Source organism: Propithecus coquereli, unplaced genomic scaffold (assembly GCF_000956105.1).
Source record: "Propithecus coquereli isolate 6110/MARCELLA unplaced genomic scaffold, Pcoq_1.0 Scaffold73, whole genome shotgun sequence".
Taxonomy (NCBI): Eukaryota; Metazoa; Chordata; class Mammalia; order Primates; family Indriidae; genus Propithecus; species Propithecus coquereli.
In genome coordinates, this window is record NW_012153396.1 from 3,067,700 (window position 1) to 3,087,099 (window position 19,400).

The following is a 19,400-nucleotide window of genomic DNA, read 5'->3' on the forward strand; positions in this document are numbered from 1 at the left end:
GACTAAGCCCCTTTTCCAAGGTGAAAAAGGGTAGTTTATCTATCCTACTCTATGTAGGGGTCCTGGAGCTACCAGGTCCCAAGAAAAGCATAGGGACGGCTGATTCATCCCCAGGTACAGAGACACCATCTCCCACTGCCAAGCCAGTCTGAGCAAATTGAGCTGTGTTTCTTCCCCAGACTCCTTAATACAAGCGTCATGGGAATGTGGAAAAGTTCTGCAAATTGACTTGACGGGCCATTAAATGCAGCTTAGACTTTGTAGCAACTGAGTTTCTGCTCATGAGGATTTTACAAGTGTGTGCATATATTATATGGAACATGTGTAGAGTGTGTACAGATGCCTGCATTCTCACTCATTATGCACATTCCTCTTCGACATCCCCTTGCAAGGGTATGTGGCACACTCAAGCAGGCAGCAAACAGAAGGGGTTGGAATTCTTGTGTTTTGAGCCATCTGGTAAACAGCCATTTGCCTAGGACAAGAAACCAGGTTCATGCCAGGTGAACAGTGGAGAATCCCAGGGCAGCCTCATTAATGGTCCTGGGTGTTTATTCACCAAACTGCTTGAAACAAGCCCAAAGAGACAACGCCAGGGACAAAACCTTGACAGAGAAATAAATTCTACTCTTTGGTATTAAAAGGCAAAAGTGAGAAGCAGAGGGTAAAGTTCTTCATCATAAAAATCCATCTTCCTCTCCTGTAGTTTCTTTACCATCACTACCATCATTACCACCATCACATAATTCACAGCAACTGATGTCAGTGAAACCAGTGGAAACTGGACACTAGCAAGAGAGAAAAGTTCATCAGATAAGGCTGCCTATACCAGCACAGGTACAGGTCAATCTGTAATGGGGAATAATGATGTTCTGTATCCACTGCAACCAATGAATAAGGAGCACTTTTTTTGGTAGGAAGTCAAATAATAACTATAAAACAATTTAGAATTGTTGAAGTATAACATTTGTGGCATTAGCAGTGCCACAGTCATTATCTATATTTCTTGGTACTTTTTCTAAGCTCTACCTTCTGTAACATATATATCCAAACCTTTAGATCCTACCTTGCCTTTTAATAAAGTAGGGAAGAGGGCTACAGGAAGCCAAGAGTGACGAAGTAACTCCACAGAGTGGAAGATTAAAGAAAAATAATCTCCTGGGCGCAGTGGCTCATGCCGGTAATCCTAGCACTCTGGGAGGCCAAGGCAGGAGGACTGCTTGATGCCAGGAGTTCTAGACCAGCCTGAGCAAGAGCAAGACCCCATCTCTATAACAACAGAAAAATTAGCCAGGCATGGTGGCGTGTGCCTATAGTCCCAGCTACTTGGGAGGCTGACACAGGAGCATGGGTGAGCCCAGGAGTTTGAGGTTGCAGTGAACTATGATGACGCCACTGCACTCTAGCCCAGAAGACAGAGCAAGACTCTGTCTGAAAAAATAATAATAATAAAAAAATAAAGAAAAATAATTGTAAAATAAGGTAAGTTAAAACATAGATTTCATTTATTTCTTTTGACGAGATAAGTTAACAGAGGTTACCTCTGAGTGGTAAAATTATAGTAAGTTTTATTTTCTTCTTTAGAATTTTCTATTTTTTTCAAATGTCTACAATAAACATTTCTTTATGATCATAAAAATATGGAATTTGTTAAAAACAAAGTACATTTCTTATATTTCTTTTTTTTAATGTGAAAAACATTGTCCCTCTGATGCTCCCTTTGTGGTATTTAAAGGATCACCAGTGATGCCCACTCAAGATAGCCCCACTTATATTCTAGCCAGCATGCTATTATATTATTATAGCCACTTTCTATTATGCTTTTTCTTCCCAGGTAGCTTTAAAAGAGTCAAGAGGTTACTTGCCTGCATCTCCACTTCAGCAGAATCCCCTCTCGGCAGCGCCCCAATCTCCAGTTCTGAGACACCTTCACCCGATCCTTCACAGGGACACTGGTCATCCTACGTCCAGACAGAACAGATAATCCAGTCACTATAATTCACTGCCAACCTGGGAAAGTCCTGAAGTCAGGACTCAGGAGCATCCAGAATATAAGTGAGTATAACTAAAGGGATTAGGAGATCAGGAAGGAGTAACTCTCCTCTCTCCATACTTGAATAACCAAGAAAGGCAAGGAGAAAAGCCTGTCCTTTAAGCTATTAAAAGCATCTATCATGATGCCAAAATAATCTAATGGAGAAATGATAACAAATAATGTTAGAACCACCAGATATAATATGGAAAAAAATGAGCCCTGACCCCTAACTCACACCATACAGGAAAAGTAATTCAAAATAGATCATAAACCTAAACATAAAATCTAAAACTATAAAGCTGTTAGAAGAAAATATGTAAAAACCTCTAAGGGGATGGGCAAAAGTTTCTTAGGACACAGAAAGCAATAACGTAAAAGAAAAAATCCAATAAATTAGACTTTATCAAATTAAAAATGTCTGCTCACCAGAATGAATACACAAGCCACAGTCTGGGAGAAAATATTCACAAAATGAACATCTGACAAATGGCTTGTATCCAGATAAAGAAATCTTCTCTGCATATATCCATATATATATTTTTGAAGACAAATAAGGAACTCTCCTACATTGTTAGTGGCAAAGCAAAATGGTACAGTCATTTTGGGACAAGGCTTCTGGTAGTTTATTATAAATCTAAGCATACACCTACTCTATGACCTAGCAATTACCCAAGAGAAATAAAAGCGTATGTCCACAAAAAGACTCACACAAGAATGTTCATAGGGACTTTAGTCGTAATAGCTAAAAGTCATAAACAGCCCAGGCATCCATCAACTAGAAAGTGGATAAACACACTGTGATAGGTTCATACAATGGCTACTACTCAGCAAAAAAAGGAAAGGAGTACTGATACACATATTAATGTGGATGAATCACAGAAACATTATGCTTAATAAAAGAAATCTTACACAAAAGAGTTCATACTGTATGATTTCATTTGCATGAAGTTTGAGAAGAAAGATAACTAATCAATGGTGAAAAAAATCAGAACAGTGATTACCACCAGGGTGGGGATGGGGATTGACTGGGAAGGAACATGTAGAAACCTTCTGGGGTGATATTCTGTACCTAAATCTTAAAGGGGGTCGGGTTACACAAGCATGCACGCATTTGTCAAAAATGCATCAAATGATACACTTAAGATCTGAGCACTTCACTCAAATATAAATTCACTGTATATATTATACATTTTTCTTTTTTCTTTTTTTTTTTCTTGAGACAGGGTCTCACTCTGTCACCCAGGCTGGAGTGCAATGACACAATCACAGCTCCCTGCAACCTCTAACTCCCAGGCTCAAGCGATCCTCCCACCTCAACCTCACGAGTAGCTAGGACTGCAGGCACACACCTATAGAGATGGAATTTCATTATGATGCCCTGGCTGGTCTCGAACTTGTGGCCCCAAGTGATTGTACTCCCTAGGCCTCCCAAAGTTCTGGGATTACAGGCATGAGCTACCATGCCTAGCCCTATATGTTTTTCTTAAAAAAAAAAAAACTGTAAACTAATGTACTCTAGTCAACGATATGCATGCATGCTGAAGTGTTTAGGGGTAAAGTATACTGGTATCTGTAACTTATTTTGAAATGCATAAGGAAATATAGCCGAATGTTAACTGTGAAATCTAGGTAGGTGGTGAGCATATGAGCATTCATGGTACAATTCATTCAACTTTTCTATGTTTTAAATTGTTCATTTAAAAAAAATATTGTTAGGGGAGCATCATTAGTACTTTCTGGATGAGGAAGATAACAGCAGTAAGAGATAAGGGTACACTAGCAGTAGGAATTGCATAGTTCAGGGGCAGGTTGGTAGAGGAAAGGGAGAGGAGCTCAAATCTCCTCAAAGAGTATACCTTTGGACCGAATTTGGAAATCATGAGCAAGAATTTGAAAATTCCATTTCAGGCCCCAACATCTACCCTCTATTGGCTTCCTCCACTACTCAATAAAAGATATGCTACTTGGGACACAGAATGATAACTGCTATGTCTACTTAGAAACTCACTGGCCAAGGAGAGAGACACACATTTCTTCCGGCCTCTACTTACACCTTCATATTTACCAACCTTTACAAAATGCCAGCAAGTCTCACTTTCAAGATTCTGACAGACACAGGTTAGAAAGGATGATTTTGGCAGGCAGAGAGAGAAGATACCACATCGATTTCTAGATAAATAATACTCTACCTCCTGGCCTTATTTCACTTAATGTACAATTATTTTTGATTAATAAAGTAATATATGCACAGGATTAAAAAAAAAAGAACACAGATAGTATGATAAGTCAACAATGAAAATGTGAGTCATTCTCCTAACCCCTGGCCAAGATGCTATAGATGCACATATAGTAGCATTTGTGTGTGTATTTCTAACCATATCCCTTTTAATTTAAAAAAATAGTAGTATACTATTCTACTCATTGCTTTCTTCTCTTAACAATATACCGTGGGAATTATTCCATAGCAATACATTTAATCCATCTCATTCTCTTTAACAGCTGCATAGAATTCCATTGTGTGACTCTATCGTAATTTAATCCGTCATCTACTGATTGACATGTAAGCAGTTTCCACACTTTTGCCATTATAAACAATGCTGCCATAAATACCTTTGAACCTCTATTTATATGTGTGTAGAAAAAATTAGAAATGATACTGAATAGGTCAAAAAAATTGTACCTTTTTTGATAGATACTGCCAGATTGTCATTCAAAAGAGGATATACCAACTTTCATTTCCAATAGCATATTAGGGTGTTTATTTTTTAGTATCTTTGATTTTCCTTTTTTTCTTAATAAACATTTTTTAAAATTCTGGAATAATTTTAGATTTTCAGAAAAGTTATAAATATTGTACAGAGAGTTTCCATATATCCTTTATTCAACTTCTCCTAATATTAACATCTCATACCATAATCATGGTACATTTGTCAAAACTAAGAAATTAACACTGGTACATTAACAAACTCCAGATTTTATTCAGAATTCACCAATTTCTCCACTAATGTCTTTTTTTGTTCTAGGATCCAATCCTAGATACTACATTATATTTAGTCATCATGTCAATTTCTCATTATTTCCTTATTTTTCATGATCTTCATACATTTTAATTTTTCTTTTCTTTTTTTTTTTTTTTTTTTTGACAGAGTCTCACTGTGTTGCCCGGGCTAGAGTGCCGTGGCGTCAGCCTATCTCACAGCAACCTCAAACTCCTGGAGTCAAGTGATCCTCCTGCCTCAGCCTCCCGAGTACCTGGGACTACAGGCATGCGCCACCATGCCCGGCTAATTTTTTTTTTTATATATATTTTTAGTTGTCCAATTAATTTCTTTCTAATTTTTTTAGTAGAGACGGAGTCTCGCTCTTGCTCAGGCTGGTTTCGAACTCCTGAGCTCAAACAATCTGCCCGCCTCGCCTTCCAGAGAGCTAGGATTACAGGCGTGAGCCACCGCGCCCGGCCTTTTAAATTCTTTTTATCTTTGCAAGTCCAAGAAGTAAAAAATGCTTCCTCACTATTGTCTAAATATATATTTTTCAAAATTATAAATAAGATTGAACATATGGTCATATGTTTAAAAGCCATTAGTATTTCTTCTGAGAAATGCTTGTTCATGCCTTTTGTCCCAACTTCCTATTAGGATCATGGTCTTTCTCTTGTGAGTTTGTAAAGGCTCTTCAAATAATGTGTTGTAAATTATTTTCCAATTTATCATTTTCTTTTCACTTGTTTATAGTATTTTATCCATGTAGACATTTAAAATTTTTGTATCCATGATTTCATGTCAATCTTTTGAAGCACTTCAAAGGGTGTGAATGTTTAGGAAAGGTTTTCCTGCTATAATTTTCTGGCTAGAAGAAGGTTAACTTAAAACATATACTATTTCAAACCCTACTACTGAAAATCTTTTCAACATACTAAGTAGAATTTAAAATGAATACTATTTAAAAATGATATAGAAGCCAGGCATGGTGATTCATGCCTGTAATCCCACCTACTTGGGAGGCTGAGGCAGGAGGATCACTTGAGATCAGGAGTTTGGGACCAGCCTGGGCAATACAGTGAGACTCTGTCTCTAAAAAAATTTTTTTAAATTACCCAGACGTGGTGGTGCCACCTAAAATCCCAGCTATTCTGGAGGCTGAGGTGGGAAGATTGCTTGAGCCCAGGATCAAGGCTACAGTGAGCTATGATTGTGCCACTGCACTCCAGCCTAGATAACAGGGGGAAAAAAAAGATATAGAATGTTATAATCTCTCCGGATTATGATTCCAAATGTTATTTATTTAACCAACATTTAATATGGTGCTTACAATGTGCTAGGCACTGCTTTCATTTACCCAATGCCTTATGCATATCAATGTTTATTGATAAAGCAATTATACTTCCTATATTCCTAGTTCTGTTCAATTAGAAGACACTGGAAATAATTTTTTTTATCTGATTTTGAAAAAGAAAGCAAGAAATGATCCAAACTAATATGAATTTAACATATAACAAACAGTAGAATTTTAAACTAAGGAAAGAAATTACCAATTAATTAGTGCTATTGAGTTTGTATAGCATGTTCCTGGCTTTATTAGAAGGAAGAGAGAGAGGAAAAAAGAATATACATGCCTAGAAAGAACACTGGAAGGATAAAATAAAAACATCCATAGTTAAATATGGGTAGCCAACTTTGGGTGTCTCGATTTTCTTTTTTGTGCTTTTATGTATTTTCCAATTTTTCTACATGTAATATTTTGGTAAAGAGAAAAATACTTATTAAAATAATAATAATAAATGTTGATAAAACTGGGTATCAATAGAGCAAAAAAACTTAGGCTATCTCATACCAAAATATAATAAATTCCCAAAATATCAAAGAGCGAACTTAAAATAGTTTAACTAGAAGAAACTAAACATATACATATACCAATGAAGAGCAGAGATCATTTCCAGATTATAAAAATAGAAACATATCAATTATAAAGTATTCTAGTTTGATCCCATTACATTTGAAATACTGCATAGCGGAAAAAAAGAAAATAAAATGAAAGCAATAGAGTAGGGGAAAATGAACAATTAACACTACAGATACAAGTTTTATCTCTAAAACTTTTAGGGAGCTGATAAAAATCTATCAAGAAAACACCATTGACAGGGTATTGACACACAGTGTTCACACAGTAAAACACTGGGGAGGCCCAGCGAGCTGGCTCACACCTGTAATCCCAGCACTTTGGGACACCAAAGTGGAAGGACTACTTGAGGTCAGGAGTTGGAGACCAGCCTGAGAAAGAACAAGACCCTGTCTCTACCAAAAATAGAAAAATTAGCTAGGTGTGGTGGCGCACATCGGTAGTCCCAGCTACTGGGGAGGCTAAAGCAGGAGGATCACTTGAGCCCAGGAGTTTGAGGTTGCAGTGAGCTATGATGACACCCTTGCACTCTATAGCTGGTAGCAACAGAGAGAGATCTCATCTCAAAACAAACAAACAAACAGATAAACAAAACACTGGGGGAAATATCCCACAATAATAGGTTACAGACATGCACCTTTAAAACAATTTTTAAAGTACCACCTCACACCTATTAAGTGGAAAAACCCAACATTAGCTTTCAGTTTGACAGAGGGTTTGGGTTTGGTTACATATTGCTTGTAGCACATTTAACTGGCAGAGTCTTTCAGAAAGGAATTCCAGCTGTTAAGATAAAAGTCATTAAGTGATAGCTTCGGATCTAGCATTCCCACTTTGAGCCCTATTTCACAAAGAAATAATTCAAAAGAAAAAATATTTTTATAAAGATATTTATAGCTGCAGGTATATATATTAGAGCTAAAATCTGGAAATAGTCCAAATGTCTGTCAGTGGAGGAGAATGGTATACTAACAAAATGGAATGTACTGCCATTAGAAATGACAAATGTGAGTGAGGACAGCAAAAGATTTTCTAAACAACTATAGCGAATAACGGTAATTTTAAAACTAAGTCAAATTTATAAAGGTAGAGGTGGGAAGATACTACACAAAATTATGTCTTCATAAATAACACGTCAGAAGATACACACAGATGATGCTTTACAAAGTGAGCAATTTTTAAAAATATATCACATAATTGTTGATAGTTATGCCTTTCTATTTGCCTTTAACTAAATAGCAGTAATGTATAAAATTATACAAAAAGCACAGAAGGCAGACTGAGCAAACTGGGATCCATATCTCAGTCCTGCCTCTTACTAATTGTATACCCCAGGTAACTAACTTTTCTAATTGTCCATTTCTTCACCTGTGAAGTCAGGATAATATTTCACACAACTGTGGTGTTTTAAAGATTACATCTAAAACAAAGTACAGTGTAAGTTATACATCACTACAAAAAGGTTACTTATTTTTACATAAATATAAGTATGTGTACTAGTTATTATCCATTAATGGTATCATCACTAATACTAATCTAACAATCATTTATTTTTCTTCTAATTAGTTTAGTTATAACTACTAGAAATTGTTCCTTTAATATCAAACATTTGCTATCTTTCAGGCTGAATGATTAGGATTTGGGTATGCACATGTTAAGGCTAAAGTCTTTTACTGAATTCTTCCATTCAGTGAATGTGGTCCCTGGTTTCACATTACTAGCGAGCAACCTACACTACCAGATGGATAAAAAACTGAAGACAGTAAAAGATTGTTAACAGTTCTTTTGATAAACCAAAAGAACTGAACTCTAAATGAAAAAAAAAATAGACTCCCCTGTAAACTCTTATCTACAAATCTCTCCCAAACATAAAAGAAGAGATCATTTGTAGTTACACCCCTCCTCTTGAGTTAGGTCTAAAATTAATTGGGTCGAAGTGAAACTAAAAATGGAATATTCTGAATCACAGCAGGAAGAAAACAAGGGGAAAAGAACCAACATATTTCCTGAACTGGGATAAGGACAACATTTCTCTCATCTCCCTGGTCACTTAACTGCCACTTGGTGACACCTTACTAAGGGTCAAAGCACTCCCCTGAGGGCTTGATCACAGCAGCAAGAAACTTTCAAAGTTGAACTTTAGAAGCTGCTACTAAACAGCAGGTGCAGGCATCCCCTCCCAAGGTGAGCACCATAATCGAAATACTTGGCTGTGGTCCTTCAAACCAATTTCAACTTTTTAAAAAACTATTCCATTTGGCTTTGACTTGAGAAAGCACCACTTTGTTAAAAGAAACTTAACAATTTAGCATTTTCATCCCCTTTGTCCAATCGTCTTTGATGGTTACAGTTTCCCTAGCTGGTGGCCAAAGGGTATCTTTATTTTATTGGCTTCAACACCTGAAAAATCAAAAGGAATTTTTAAAAACAAGTATCCCTCCCTTTCTGTAGGGACCTGTCACTGTCCACTCAAGAGGGATCGGTAGAACAAGGCAGGAGAAGAAAAGTACCTGAGAAGACAGGAGCAGGTGCCCCTTGGAATCTGATAAGGACCTTTGCTCCCACTCTTGAAATGGCCTATGGCCGGCCATTTCTCCCGCGTGGTTACTGATGTAAAGTGAGGGTGCTCCCCGCAAAAAAAATGATAAGTGCCCTGTCAATAAATCTCTCCATGATTGTTAATACGTGGAGGAATCTCTAACCTGGCCCGTGGGCCTGGCTGAACTGCCATTTTCCCAGCCCTCATTCTCTTGCCTCAGGCTCAGTTTTCCACTTGGCCCCCTCCCTCTCAGCTTTCCGGCACTTAGTAACCATTAGAGTTTGCATTCCTGGGCGCATGACCTATTTTAAACAAAAACAAGACAACATGCACCCACAGTAAGCTATCTGGCCCCTTAAAATCTTGGCAAGTGAGTCCAGAGGCACAGAAATTAATCTAGGCAGTTATCTACAATGCCCTTTCAGTTCCCCTCTTCTTGCTCACACCTCAGAACCACAAGCAAATAAATAAACCTAGTCTGAAAAATGGCTGGGGGGAAGGAAGTGGAAGTGTAGGTATATCAGAGAGGTCCGAAATCTGTGTGATCTCTAAAATCAGAAAACTCCTGGAACACAGATCAATTCCCCTCTCTGCCCCACCTCCAAGCCCGATTCACCTCAAGGCCACCAGTGCTGTCTAACTGCGTGGCTGGAATGATTTCCATAAGCATAACATCCTGCTGACCTGGAAACTCAGAGAAGGAAGGTGTTCGTCCACAGGTACAGAACAAGGGGCACTGGGCCAAGAAGTGAGGGACAGGACTATGCCAAATGATGCTGGGGGCTTGGAATTTTAAATTAACACTGTCTTTTTATTTCTTTGATCTTCTTCCTCTTCAGAAAGCAGATTTTCCCCCATATTACCTGTATCTACCAGTTCTTCCACCAATACTAAGAATTTGGCTTTCGTGTACAAGTATTTAAGCAGCCCAAGATAAGAAACTTATATCTCTTCATTAATACTTGGATTAGACTGAATCCTTCAATAGCCTCAGCGGCAGAGTTCTATAATTAAGGTTCAAAAAAAAAAAATCAATGAAAAATCATTACAACATGTCAAATTGCTTACCCTTCTGGCCAGGGAACAGGGAATAAACATTCAGGATGAAGTGAGCTTGTAGGAAACATGCCAGCATGAGGACAGGACCATGCGCAAACCGCATGGAGCTGCCCAAGCTGATCCACGCCTCCCTTGAAAGGCCCCCGATTGTCAACCCACTTTACCCATTCAACTTCACCTTCCATGCTCCACACTATATACACTATGCAACTGGAGAGAGCCAAGCCTGTCTCTTCTACTTCTACTCGTATACCCATTCCTTCACCTTTGCTGCCAACACCAGCCTACCTTTGTCCCTGACTAATGCTTGTTCCCCTCTTCTGGGGACTAGTCAAATTCACCTGTTCTTTAAGATCCAGGTAAAGCCTCTACTTCCTTGACTCCTCCAAACATTCCTCTCCACGTCATCTGAACTCTTAGACTGAACCTATCACAAACCTAGGCATTGCAAAACCTAGCTTTTCACAGCTATACATCTGGTTTGTCCAATATAGTCATAAATTCCAAAGGATCAAGTCTTAAACCTCTCAGTGCTTCTAAAAGTGGCTCTCAACCAACATTCTGCAGATAAGCAGTACAGCAGAATAAGTGCCCCATCAAATTTTAACAATTTATAGAATTTATTGTCCAACTAATGATCCATACTTTTATAAGGATTTCTGACACTAAGCCATAGTGTAGCCCATGATATAACTTACTACAAATAAGAGGAAGATTACATGTTCAGAGGAACATGTATAAACTTTACCTCAAAGGATATAAGCAAACAAAGCCAGGGCAGTAAACAGTTCTATTCAAATAATAACACACCAGAGAGTGAACAAGTAAATAGTGTAAATAACCATGGACAAGTTTTTCAATTTTCTGAAACTTGCTTTCTTTAAAAAAAGGACATCCTGCCTTTAATCTTTTAATGTACTATCAAAAATTCTAACAGCATACAAAAGTATGTCTTTGACACAAAAAGAGAGAACTGTGGTGCTAGCATGATAGGTATTTTGATAGATATTGCTTAGGAACTGCTTAAACAAGAGTTCTGAACAGTATGTTTCTCCCTTTGGCAAGTCACATTGTCAACCTGTAGCTCCAAAGGCCCTTCCTAAAAATGTATAACTTACCACATCTTTAAGAATTCAACCAAAGTCTCCAAATTCTGATGTTAGAGAGGGTCCTGAAAGGAATCTGAGCAGATACAGCATCTTTTTTTTTTTTTTTGGTCCCAGGTAGAGTGCAGTGACGTCATCATAGCTCACTGCAACCTCAAACTGCTGGGCTCAAGCCATCCTCCCGCCTCAGCCTCCTGAGTAGCTGGGACTACAGGCGCATGCCACTATGCCCAGCTACAGATAAAGTATCTTAATATGGCACCCACATCAGTGCTGTCCAAAGCAGTTTCGGAAGCACTGAGCATAACCCTCATCCTTTACATGCATGAGCTTAGGATTTTGAGTTTGCCATGTTCACATCCTTTTCCTCCTGCCATTGGTCAGGTTCTGTATTTGCAGAGCACTTAGCAGTATGTGTGTTCTAGAAGACGTTATAAGATATTAAGCAGGGTAAAAAAGAATTTTATGATCAAAACATTTGGACAATGCTAGCTAAAACAAAATTAAACAGGTCCCTCTATCACAGGACTTCTCAGTGCCTTTAATTTACCAATGGACATTGCAATCCCCAAGAGAGGGGATGTGGTACACTGCATTTCCCACACTCATTTGATTACATAATTCGTTTTTCAAGAATCCCACAATACCACTTTTAGAAAGGCTGATCTAGCACTTTCCAAAAATAAACAACAGCAAGAAAGATGCCACCATTTTTTTTGTGAACAGGACTTCCTCTAAGTGAGTCATGAATTAGGTACTAGCAGACAAAGAGGTAAACTTTGTTTTCATACCTTTAAAATGACTTTTCCCTGGACTCCCCAACTGAAATGTGAGAAATAATTACACTACTCTGCTTCCTAGAGTTGTTTTTTATTGTTTTTAATCTAGTGTTCGTTATTAATCACCAAAACTGGTTCTCAACCCAAGTGGCCAGACTTCAAAATCCCTGGTGCCCTCCCATTCTGGATGAAGGGATGGAGAGAATATGAACCAGACACCACCCAGAAAGTTTTTACATCTCCAGTTTCTAGGTCAGTACAATAAAGTCAAACTGTATCCAAGATAAGGGATGAGTGAGAAGTTCTCCTTTAGCAACTCACTTTTGGAGGGAGTCCTCTCTTAAGCACACACACCACCCATATCTTAATCTTGATTCACCCTTTCAATATGGACTTTCTAAAGGAAAATTGAAAGAAACATGGGAGGTCAAAGCAGGAACCACAGGAAGGAAAGAAAAAGAAGTACTCAATGACTATTTCCCTTTCTCTAAAGAGAAGGAACTCATTACAGAGTTAGTGAGCAGGGGAAATATCATTCCTTTCAGTGAAACAGCTTTCCAGGAAAAGCATCTCAACATATTTACTATAAAACAATTTAATTTCCCTGTCCCATCACCTGCCACCCCATCCTCATCCCCCCTCAAAAAAACCCCACAGATTATGGATTTCCTCTCATTCTTGGCAGAGTTACCAGAAGAAATATAATACCCCCTTCGGACTGCTCCCAACAGCTGCTAGAACAAGAGGGGGGAGCTGGGGGTATCCCTACAAAGCTGCCTCTAAAAATGACCGTTCCCCCTTCCAAGCCAGTGAGCATAATACTTTTGTCTACTTTCTTAAAGCAAAGGGAGACCACAAAGGCAAGTGTCCCCTAGTCCAAAATACTTGCCTCCAGCCCATCTGTTCCCCTCGATTTGACTCTAAGCTGAAGCTCTGTACAGTAAGCCACCACTCTATTTCTTCCCTAACACATAATGCTTAAAACAACCCTATACTGCTTCACAGGACTAGTATTTCTTATTTGTCTGTTTGTTTGTTTAATCCACCAGGCTCCAAGTTAGGGCTCTTATCAAACTCCTACTCAATGTTATTTCCTGCCTCTTCCCACCTGTCCCAATACCACATACCTCATACACACACAAATTCCCTTCCAGATCAAGATACTTGAAAAACAAAAGTTTAGGAACAAATTCAACAATGGCTACCTTGTACCGCAGCCCTTTATCCTTTGCCCAATATCACCATATACTAAAGGCTCTTCTATTCTGTCTAGAAAAGCCCCATCACCAGGCAACAGAGAGTCATCCAGTTAGCCTTCAGTCTCTCAGCTGAGACCACCAACAAAGAAGTTCACGAATGTCAACTGGGGGCAGAGGCAACATCTCTCTTTGCTGAGGAGAAACTGGACAGAACCTCCAGCGTCATTCCCCAAAGGTGACAGCCGGGGTTGAGTGAAGACCGTGAAAACTGTACAAGAGCTAGGAGAGAAAATATAATGTAAGGAATGATTTGGAATCAGGGGCAGGGGAAGGCGGAGCAATGAACTGGCTGACCCCAAATGTCTTTTCCATCTCTAACTCCTATGATTCTTTGACCTCCAATTTTGTGCTGTGGACAAGGAATGGAAAGTCAACAGACATGGTGATGTTTTGAAAGAGCCTGGCAGTCTGCTCTTGTCATTTAGTGGCCTTCGCATGTATTTTTTAAGGTGTCTCCAAGCCCTGTCTTCATTTCACAGTTGTCACCTTTCTCAGCAATTTGAGCTCATGTCAAATACCAAAAAAGAAGGGGAAAAAGAAAGAATGTGTTGGCAATTAATTGTGGGCTAAAGAGGGGCAGGCAAGGGGCCCATTGGGTGGCCTAGACTTCCAGGGAGGGCAATGTGAACAGGTTGGATAAAATGAAGAATTGACTCAAAGTTGAGACAAGGCAGCCAAACCTCTAACAAGAGGTAAATGAGACTTTCTCCAAATAGTATTATACTCAGTTTTGGATATGGCTCAAGTAGTCACAATTCAGGATTCATAAACATATTCTTAATTAGCACAACCATCTTGCTTCTTTTGATTACAATTGGAGTTCCACCTGAATCCATTCAAATCTGAGCAAGACTGCTGAACAGAAAGGATATTCAAGAGTAAACCAAATCTTTGGATTCTGAGCCTCATCTGATGGTTGACACACCTGGCATAAGCTTAGCAAAAATCAGTTTCTATAGATCAAGGGAGGGAGTCGGCACACCAATTTTCACTGAAAATTCAAAACCTGATTTTCTCCCCCTTTTTTCAAACATTTGATCTCATCTTAATTCTCAAAATTTATTGGAGCCTGGCTTCAAGAAGAATCTACCTGAATTTCTCCGTTTCATGGTTGTAGGTCAATACCAGAAACTAATCCAATGCGAAAGTCAACCCAGAGCTAAGGTTATCACATGAAGGTAATTCTTTTCTATGTTAAACACTCAAATATAATTGTTTTTAAAAATCTGTATGTTTTCTCAGTGACCTTACTGTCAATTGTATTTTAGCAGCTTAAGCCCAATCTTTACCCACGGTCAAGGTTCTAGACACAAAAAATTGAAAGTATATATAGTATTGAAATATTTTCAGAGATCTCATTCCAGTATGAATTCACACTACAGACTGCTCATCTTGTGGATCATGAAAACTTTGGGTTTCTCCATGTTTCTGCCTTGACAGCTAGAAAATTCATCCCCTACCATTCATTCAAGTTTTACAAGACTAAGAAGGACATAAGCAGCTTCTATAATCCTCATGGTCTTAGAAGAGAATGCCTCTTGCATTCTTCCAGTTTGCATTTGCAGGTAGTGACTGCACTAGACCATTTCCTGCTTCCATAAGTGTATTGTTTTATTTATTATGAGCCTGTAAACTAAATTATACTTTTAATAATTCACGGAAACCATTAAAAATAAGGCCTTCCCAAAACAGCTAAAGACATTAAATACATCCACATACAAAACTTTTTAAGGAACTGGAAAACGAGTAAGTGACTCTCCTCCCTAACTAAGGCAGAAAGGTAAAGAAGAAAGCCTAAGCTGCTTGGAGTTGCTAACTGTCTTCTGAAAATAAGTTTAGGCCTTAAATGTAACCAGTCTGCAATGCCTTCTCCATTCAGTTAGGAAAGGAAACTTTATGCTTTCTGGGCCAAAAAAAAATGCTCTTAAGCGCAATCATTTTAAAACAAACAAACACACTCTGCTTATCTGTGTCTATCTCACCACTCTGAACGTTAATCATCACTGAAATAGATACCCTAGTCCCCCAGCCTCAAAGAGCTCCAAGGCTACAGGACCCGCCAGAGGAATGAATGTACATGCCAGGGCAAACACCTCAGGAGCCTCACTGCCTAAACACCTATTGTTAATTCTAGGCAAATCTATCACAGGCATATATGCAAGAGAGCACCCAGGTACTACTCAAAGGATATTTAAAATAAAATTCCTGTTTGAAAATATGTAGCATTTAATTTGGGAGGAAGGAGAGCAAGTAAGCTTTAACATAAGACTGGCAAAAATATTTTTTTTAAAATAGGTTTACATGCAGAGGTACTTTTTTCTTTCCATTCTTTGCTCTTGTTTATTTTCAGTATCAGAATTTGCAGACAGAATCTCTGTTCTTCCCTCATCATACTGTCTACTTCTTGCATGAAGCTTAGATTATAAACTGACAGCTCAATTTCACTGTTTTAAGTTCTTGTAAACTAAACTAGGTTAGTTTTCCTCCCTACTCTTTAGGGAAAATTTAAAAGATTGGCGTATGAAACAGTTCCTTGACTTTTACTGTTATAATCAAGATATTACCATTCCATCAGGCTTCATAAAACCTTCGAACAAAACTTATTTTAAATCAGATGACTGACTCAAACTGTTAATATTTTTGTGTCCTCTTTAAAAAAAACTGCTCAGGATACCTACTAGTGTTCACTGGGCAAGAGGCCTAAAGGGAAGCAAATTATTTGTTTGTGGTTTTAAAGTGGCCAAAATGCCTTCAAGCACAAGTATAAGACCATTAGCAAATCAGAAGGAACCGAAGCAGTTCATCTTACTCAACAAAGCTATGATCACTTAGGAACGGGCAAACTGAAGGGGCTTGCCCTAGGCCGGAAGGTCAGTAAACCTTAGCAGTTTGTGTTTCTGAAAATCAAGAGGCTCTTCAGCAGGGAGCACAGGCCCTAAGCCCACAGGTTCTGCTGTCATGTTTCCAAAAACATTCAGGACAGGTGAGAGAAACTAAGAGGAGAGGGGGAGAGGGAGAGGGCAAGAGGATAAGAGAGAGAGAGAGAAAGAAAAAGAGAAGTCTTTTTTTTCCCCCCTTCTGTCTTTAGGCAGCACGTCTGAGTCAAGCCATCCTCAATTTTTTTTTTTTTTTTTTGCTATATACACACTGGCTAGAGGAGAAGCCAAGCAATTAAAAAGTTCCATTTTACAACGATTTATTGAGTGGTAATCATGTGCTGAACACTGTGCTAGCTAGCACTCTACGTTTGAGTCTCATTTTACTGGGCAATGTTATTCCCGTTCTTTATAGATAATAAAACTCAGGGCCAGTGAGGTTATGTGGCTTCTGATAAAATCAAGTTTTGTGTAGTGCTTAAAACAACTTACGTTGCTTATCCAGTCTGCAGTTAATTAGCCCAAACCATGAACAATAACTCTGCTACCCTCCAAGCAGCCATACTCTTGCTGTACTTCGGGCCCAGGCTCCCTGATGCCTTAACAGGACTGGGGTGCATGACTTCTCCCTCCAGGGATGACAACCACCTCTCTTAGTGGCTTATTAAGTCTCTGCAGCTGTCCAGAAACAGACCACATTGGTAAACACTCTCTCCACCTGCTGTAACACACATAACTTCTCCCTTCAACCCAGAAAACCTGAGCAGTGACCCTGCTCTTTATCAAGTGCTATGGTAAAACAACTTCCCTAGAAGGCTGGGGATACCTCACCCAGACACACCCGGACACAGGCGAGAAATCAAAACACACGTGTCTAATAAATAATAAAGCCATAATTTCATTTGGCAGTCTCAAAGCATTTTACACTATAAACTCATTTTCATTTTGTTGTTATTATTGCTACAGAACTCATTCCCACTAGCTGTCTTTTAGAGCATTTAAAAAGGAAACAAAAAGAAACATCAATTCTTTCATTCATTCATTCAATCTCTATGCAAAGAGAAAGAAGCCAAACTTTGCCTTGGCTGACTTGGGTTCCAGTCATTTTAGCCAATTTCTCTTATAGGTCAACTGGTAATATGCTTTGAGAGATTATTCTTGTAAGAAAGAAAAAAAATTCTATTTTTGCAGATGACAAGACCGTAAGCCCAAAGTCCCAAGGAATCATTATCATCAACAAAATCATACTAGAATTAATAAAGAGTTAAGCAAACTGATCAAGTTCAAAATTTACAAAAGATTATAGCAATTGTATACACCAGTAATACGCAGCCAGAAAACATACTGAAAGAGATGGCATTTGCGATAAAAATGAAATGCATAACATAATAAGAAATACCTAGGAGTTAGTGCAACAGATATGTGAGAACTTTATAATGAAAACCACAAAAGTCCTCGGACGGGCACAGAATGGTTTTTGGTGGGGAGCTCAGAAATGTAGACATGACACACACACATAAATCCAATAGGGTTAATCTTACCCTAAAAGATACTAGACTCTATCAAAAAGCAACAATATTTAAAATAGTATGGGAATGGAGAAATATATCAGTGGAACAAAATGGAGAGTTCAGATATAGATCCAATATATGTATATATACCAACTTAATATATGGCAAAGTAAGCTTCCCAAAACAAAGGGAAAGAAAAATTATTTACCAAAGTTGTAGTGATAACTAGATAGCCGTTAAGGGGGAAAAAATGATAAGTTGAATTCACCTCTTGCACCAAAACAAAAGTGATATTGATGAAAGTGTTAACTATTAAAAAACCAAATTATAAGAAAACAAGTGGGAAACAGAAGGGATTTATCAGATCTGTGGAAGAATTACAAATTCCTCAGCTTTGGGGAAAAAAAAATCACAAAATATGGGCAGATTCTAATAGATTAAAGTGTAAAACTTCTATAGGATAAAAACAGTAAAGCAAAGAGAACTGAGAAAAATATGTGCATCAAAGATGACAAACTAGGGTCTAACATCTATGACCCACAAGGATTCCAAATTTATAAGAAAAACATCAAGACCCCGATAATAGATGGGCAAAGAGTAGGAAGAGACAATCTCACAGGTGAAACAAACACATGGGAAAATATTTATCGTGGCCTATGGTAAAAAAAAGATGCAAAATAACACAACTTTGAAATACCATTATATGCCCACTAAAGAAGCAAAGAATTTTTTAATTCTCACACAAAATTTGTTCAATCATCCTTTGCTGGTGCCACTATTACTTGGTACAACACCTTTCCAAACCATAACCATTGATCCAATAATGTCATTTTGAGATTTTATCCTAAGGAACTAATTCAAGAAATACATACAGTATGGTATGTGACTTATATCTCCATAAAGCTCTTACCCAAAAATGCATTAAATTATTCATTTAATTGTTATCTATAATAGCAAAAAGCTGAACCCAACATGAAAGTTTAATATTAGAGGGATGTTTTTAGTCGCATTATGGTACAGCCCATGAATATTTATTGTGCATCTATTCTGTTAAGATCAGTAGGGCAGCAACTATGAAGGGGGAAAAGTGTGCTCCTGAAAGTTTTTAAAAATGAAAATAGTCGTCTAGAGGTGTATTATGGCTTTTTGTTTTAAAAAACTTTCTTTAATGTTCTTACATTGTATTTGAACTACCTTTAAAAAAAAAAAAACAATTGGGTGGAGTAGGGTGAAATCTGCAAGCTTTTACTCCCCCAATTCCATACATATTTCCCCCTATTTAACTGCTTAAGTGGTTCAGGAAAGATTTTCCTTCACAGGTCTCAGACCCTACCAAA

At 38.1% G+C, this 19,400-nt stretch overlaps 1 protein-coding gene across 1 annotated transcript in view; it reads right to left on the minus strand.

Annotated features, from left to right (window-relative positions):
- The window catches only part of FBXW4 (F-box and WD repeat domain containing 4), an 89,308-nt gene that overhangs the window by 68,388 nt on the left and 1,520 nt on the right, over positions 1-19,400 (minus strand). Inside the window, exon 2 of the mRNA XM_012661773.1 lies at positions 1,866-1,961. Within this exon, the coding sequence (XP_012517227.1) occupies positions 1,866-1,961 (96 nt within the window). The remainder of the gene's footprint in view (positions 1-1,865; positions 1,962-19,400) is intronic.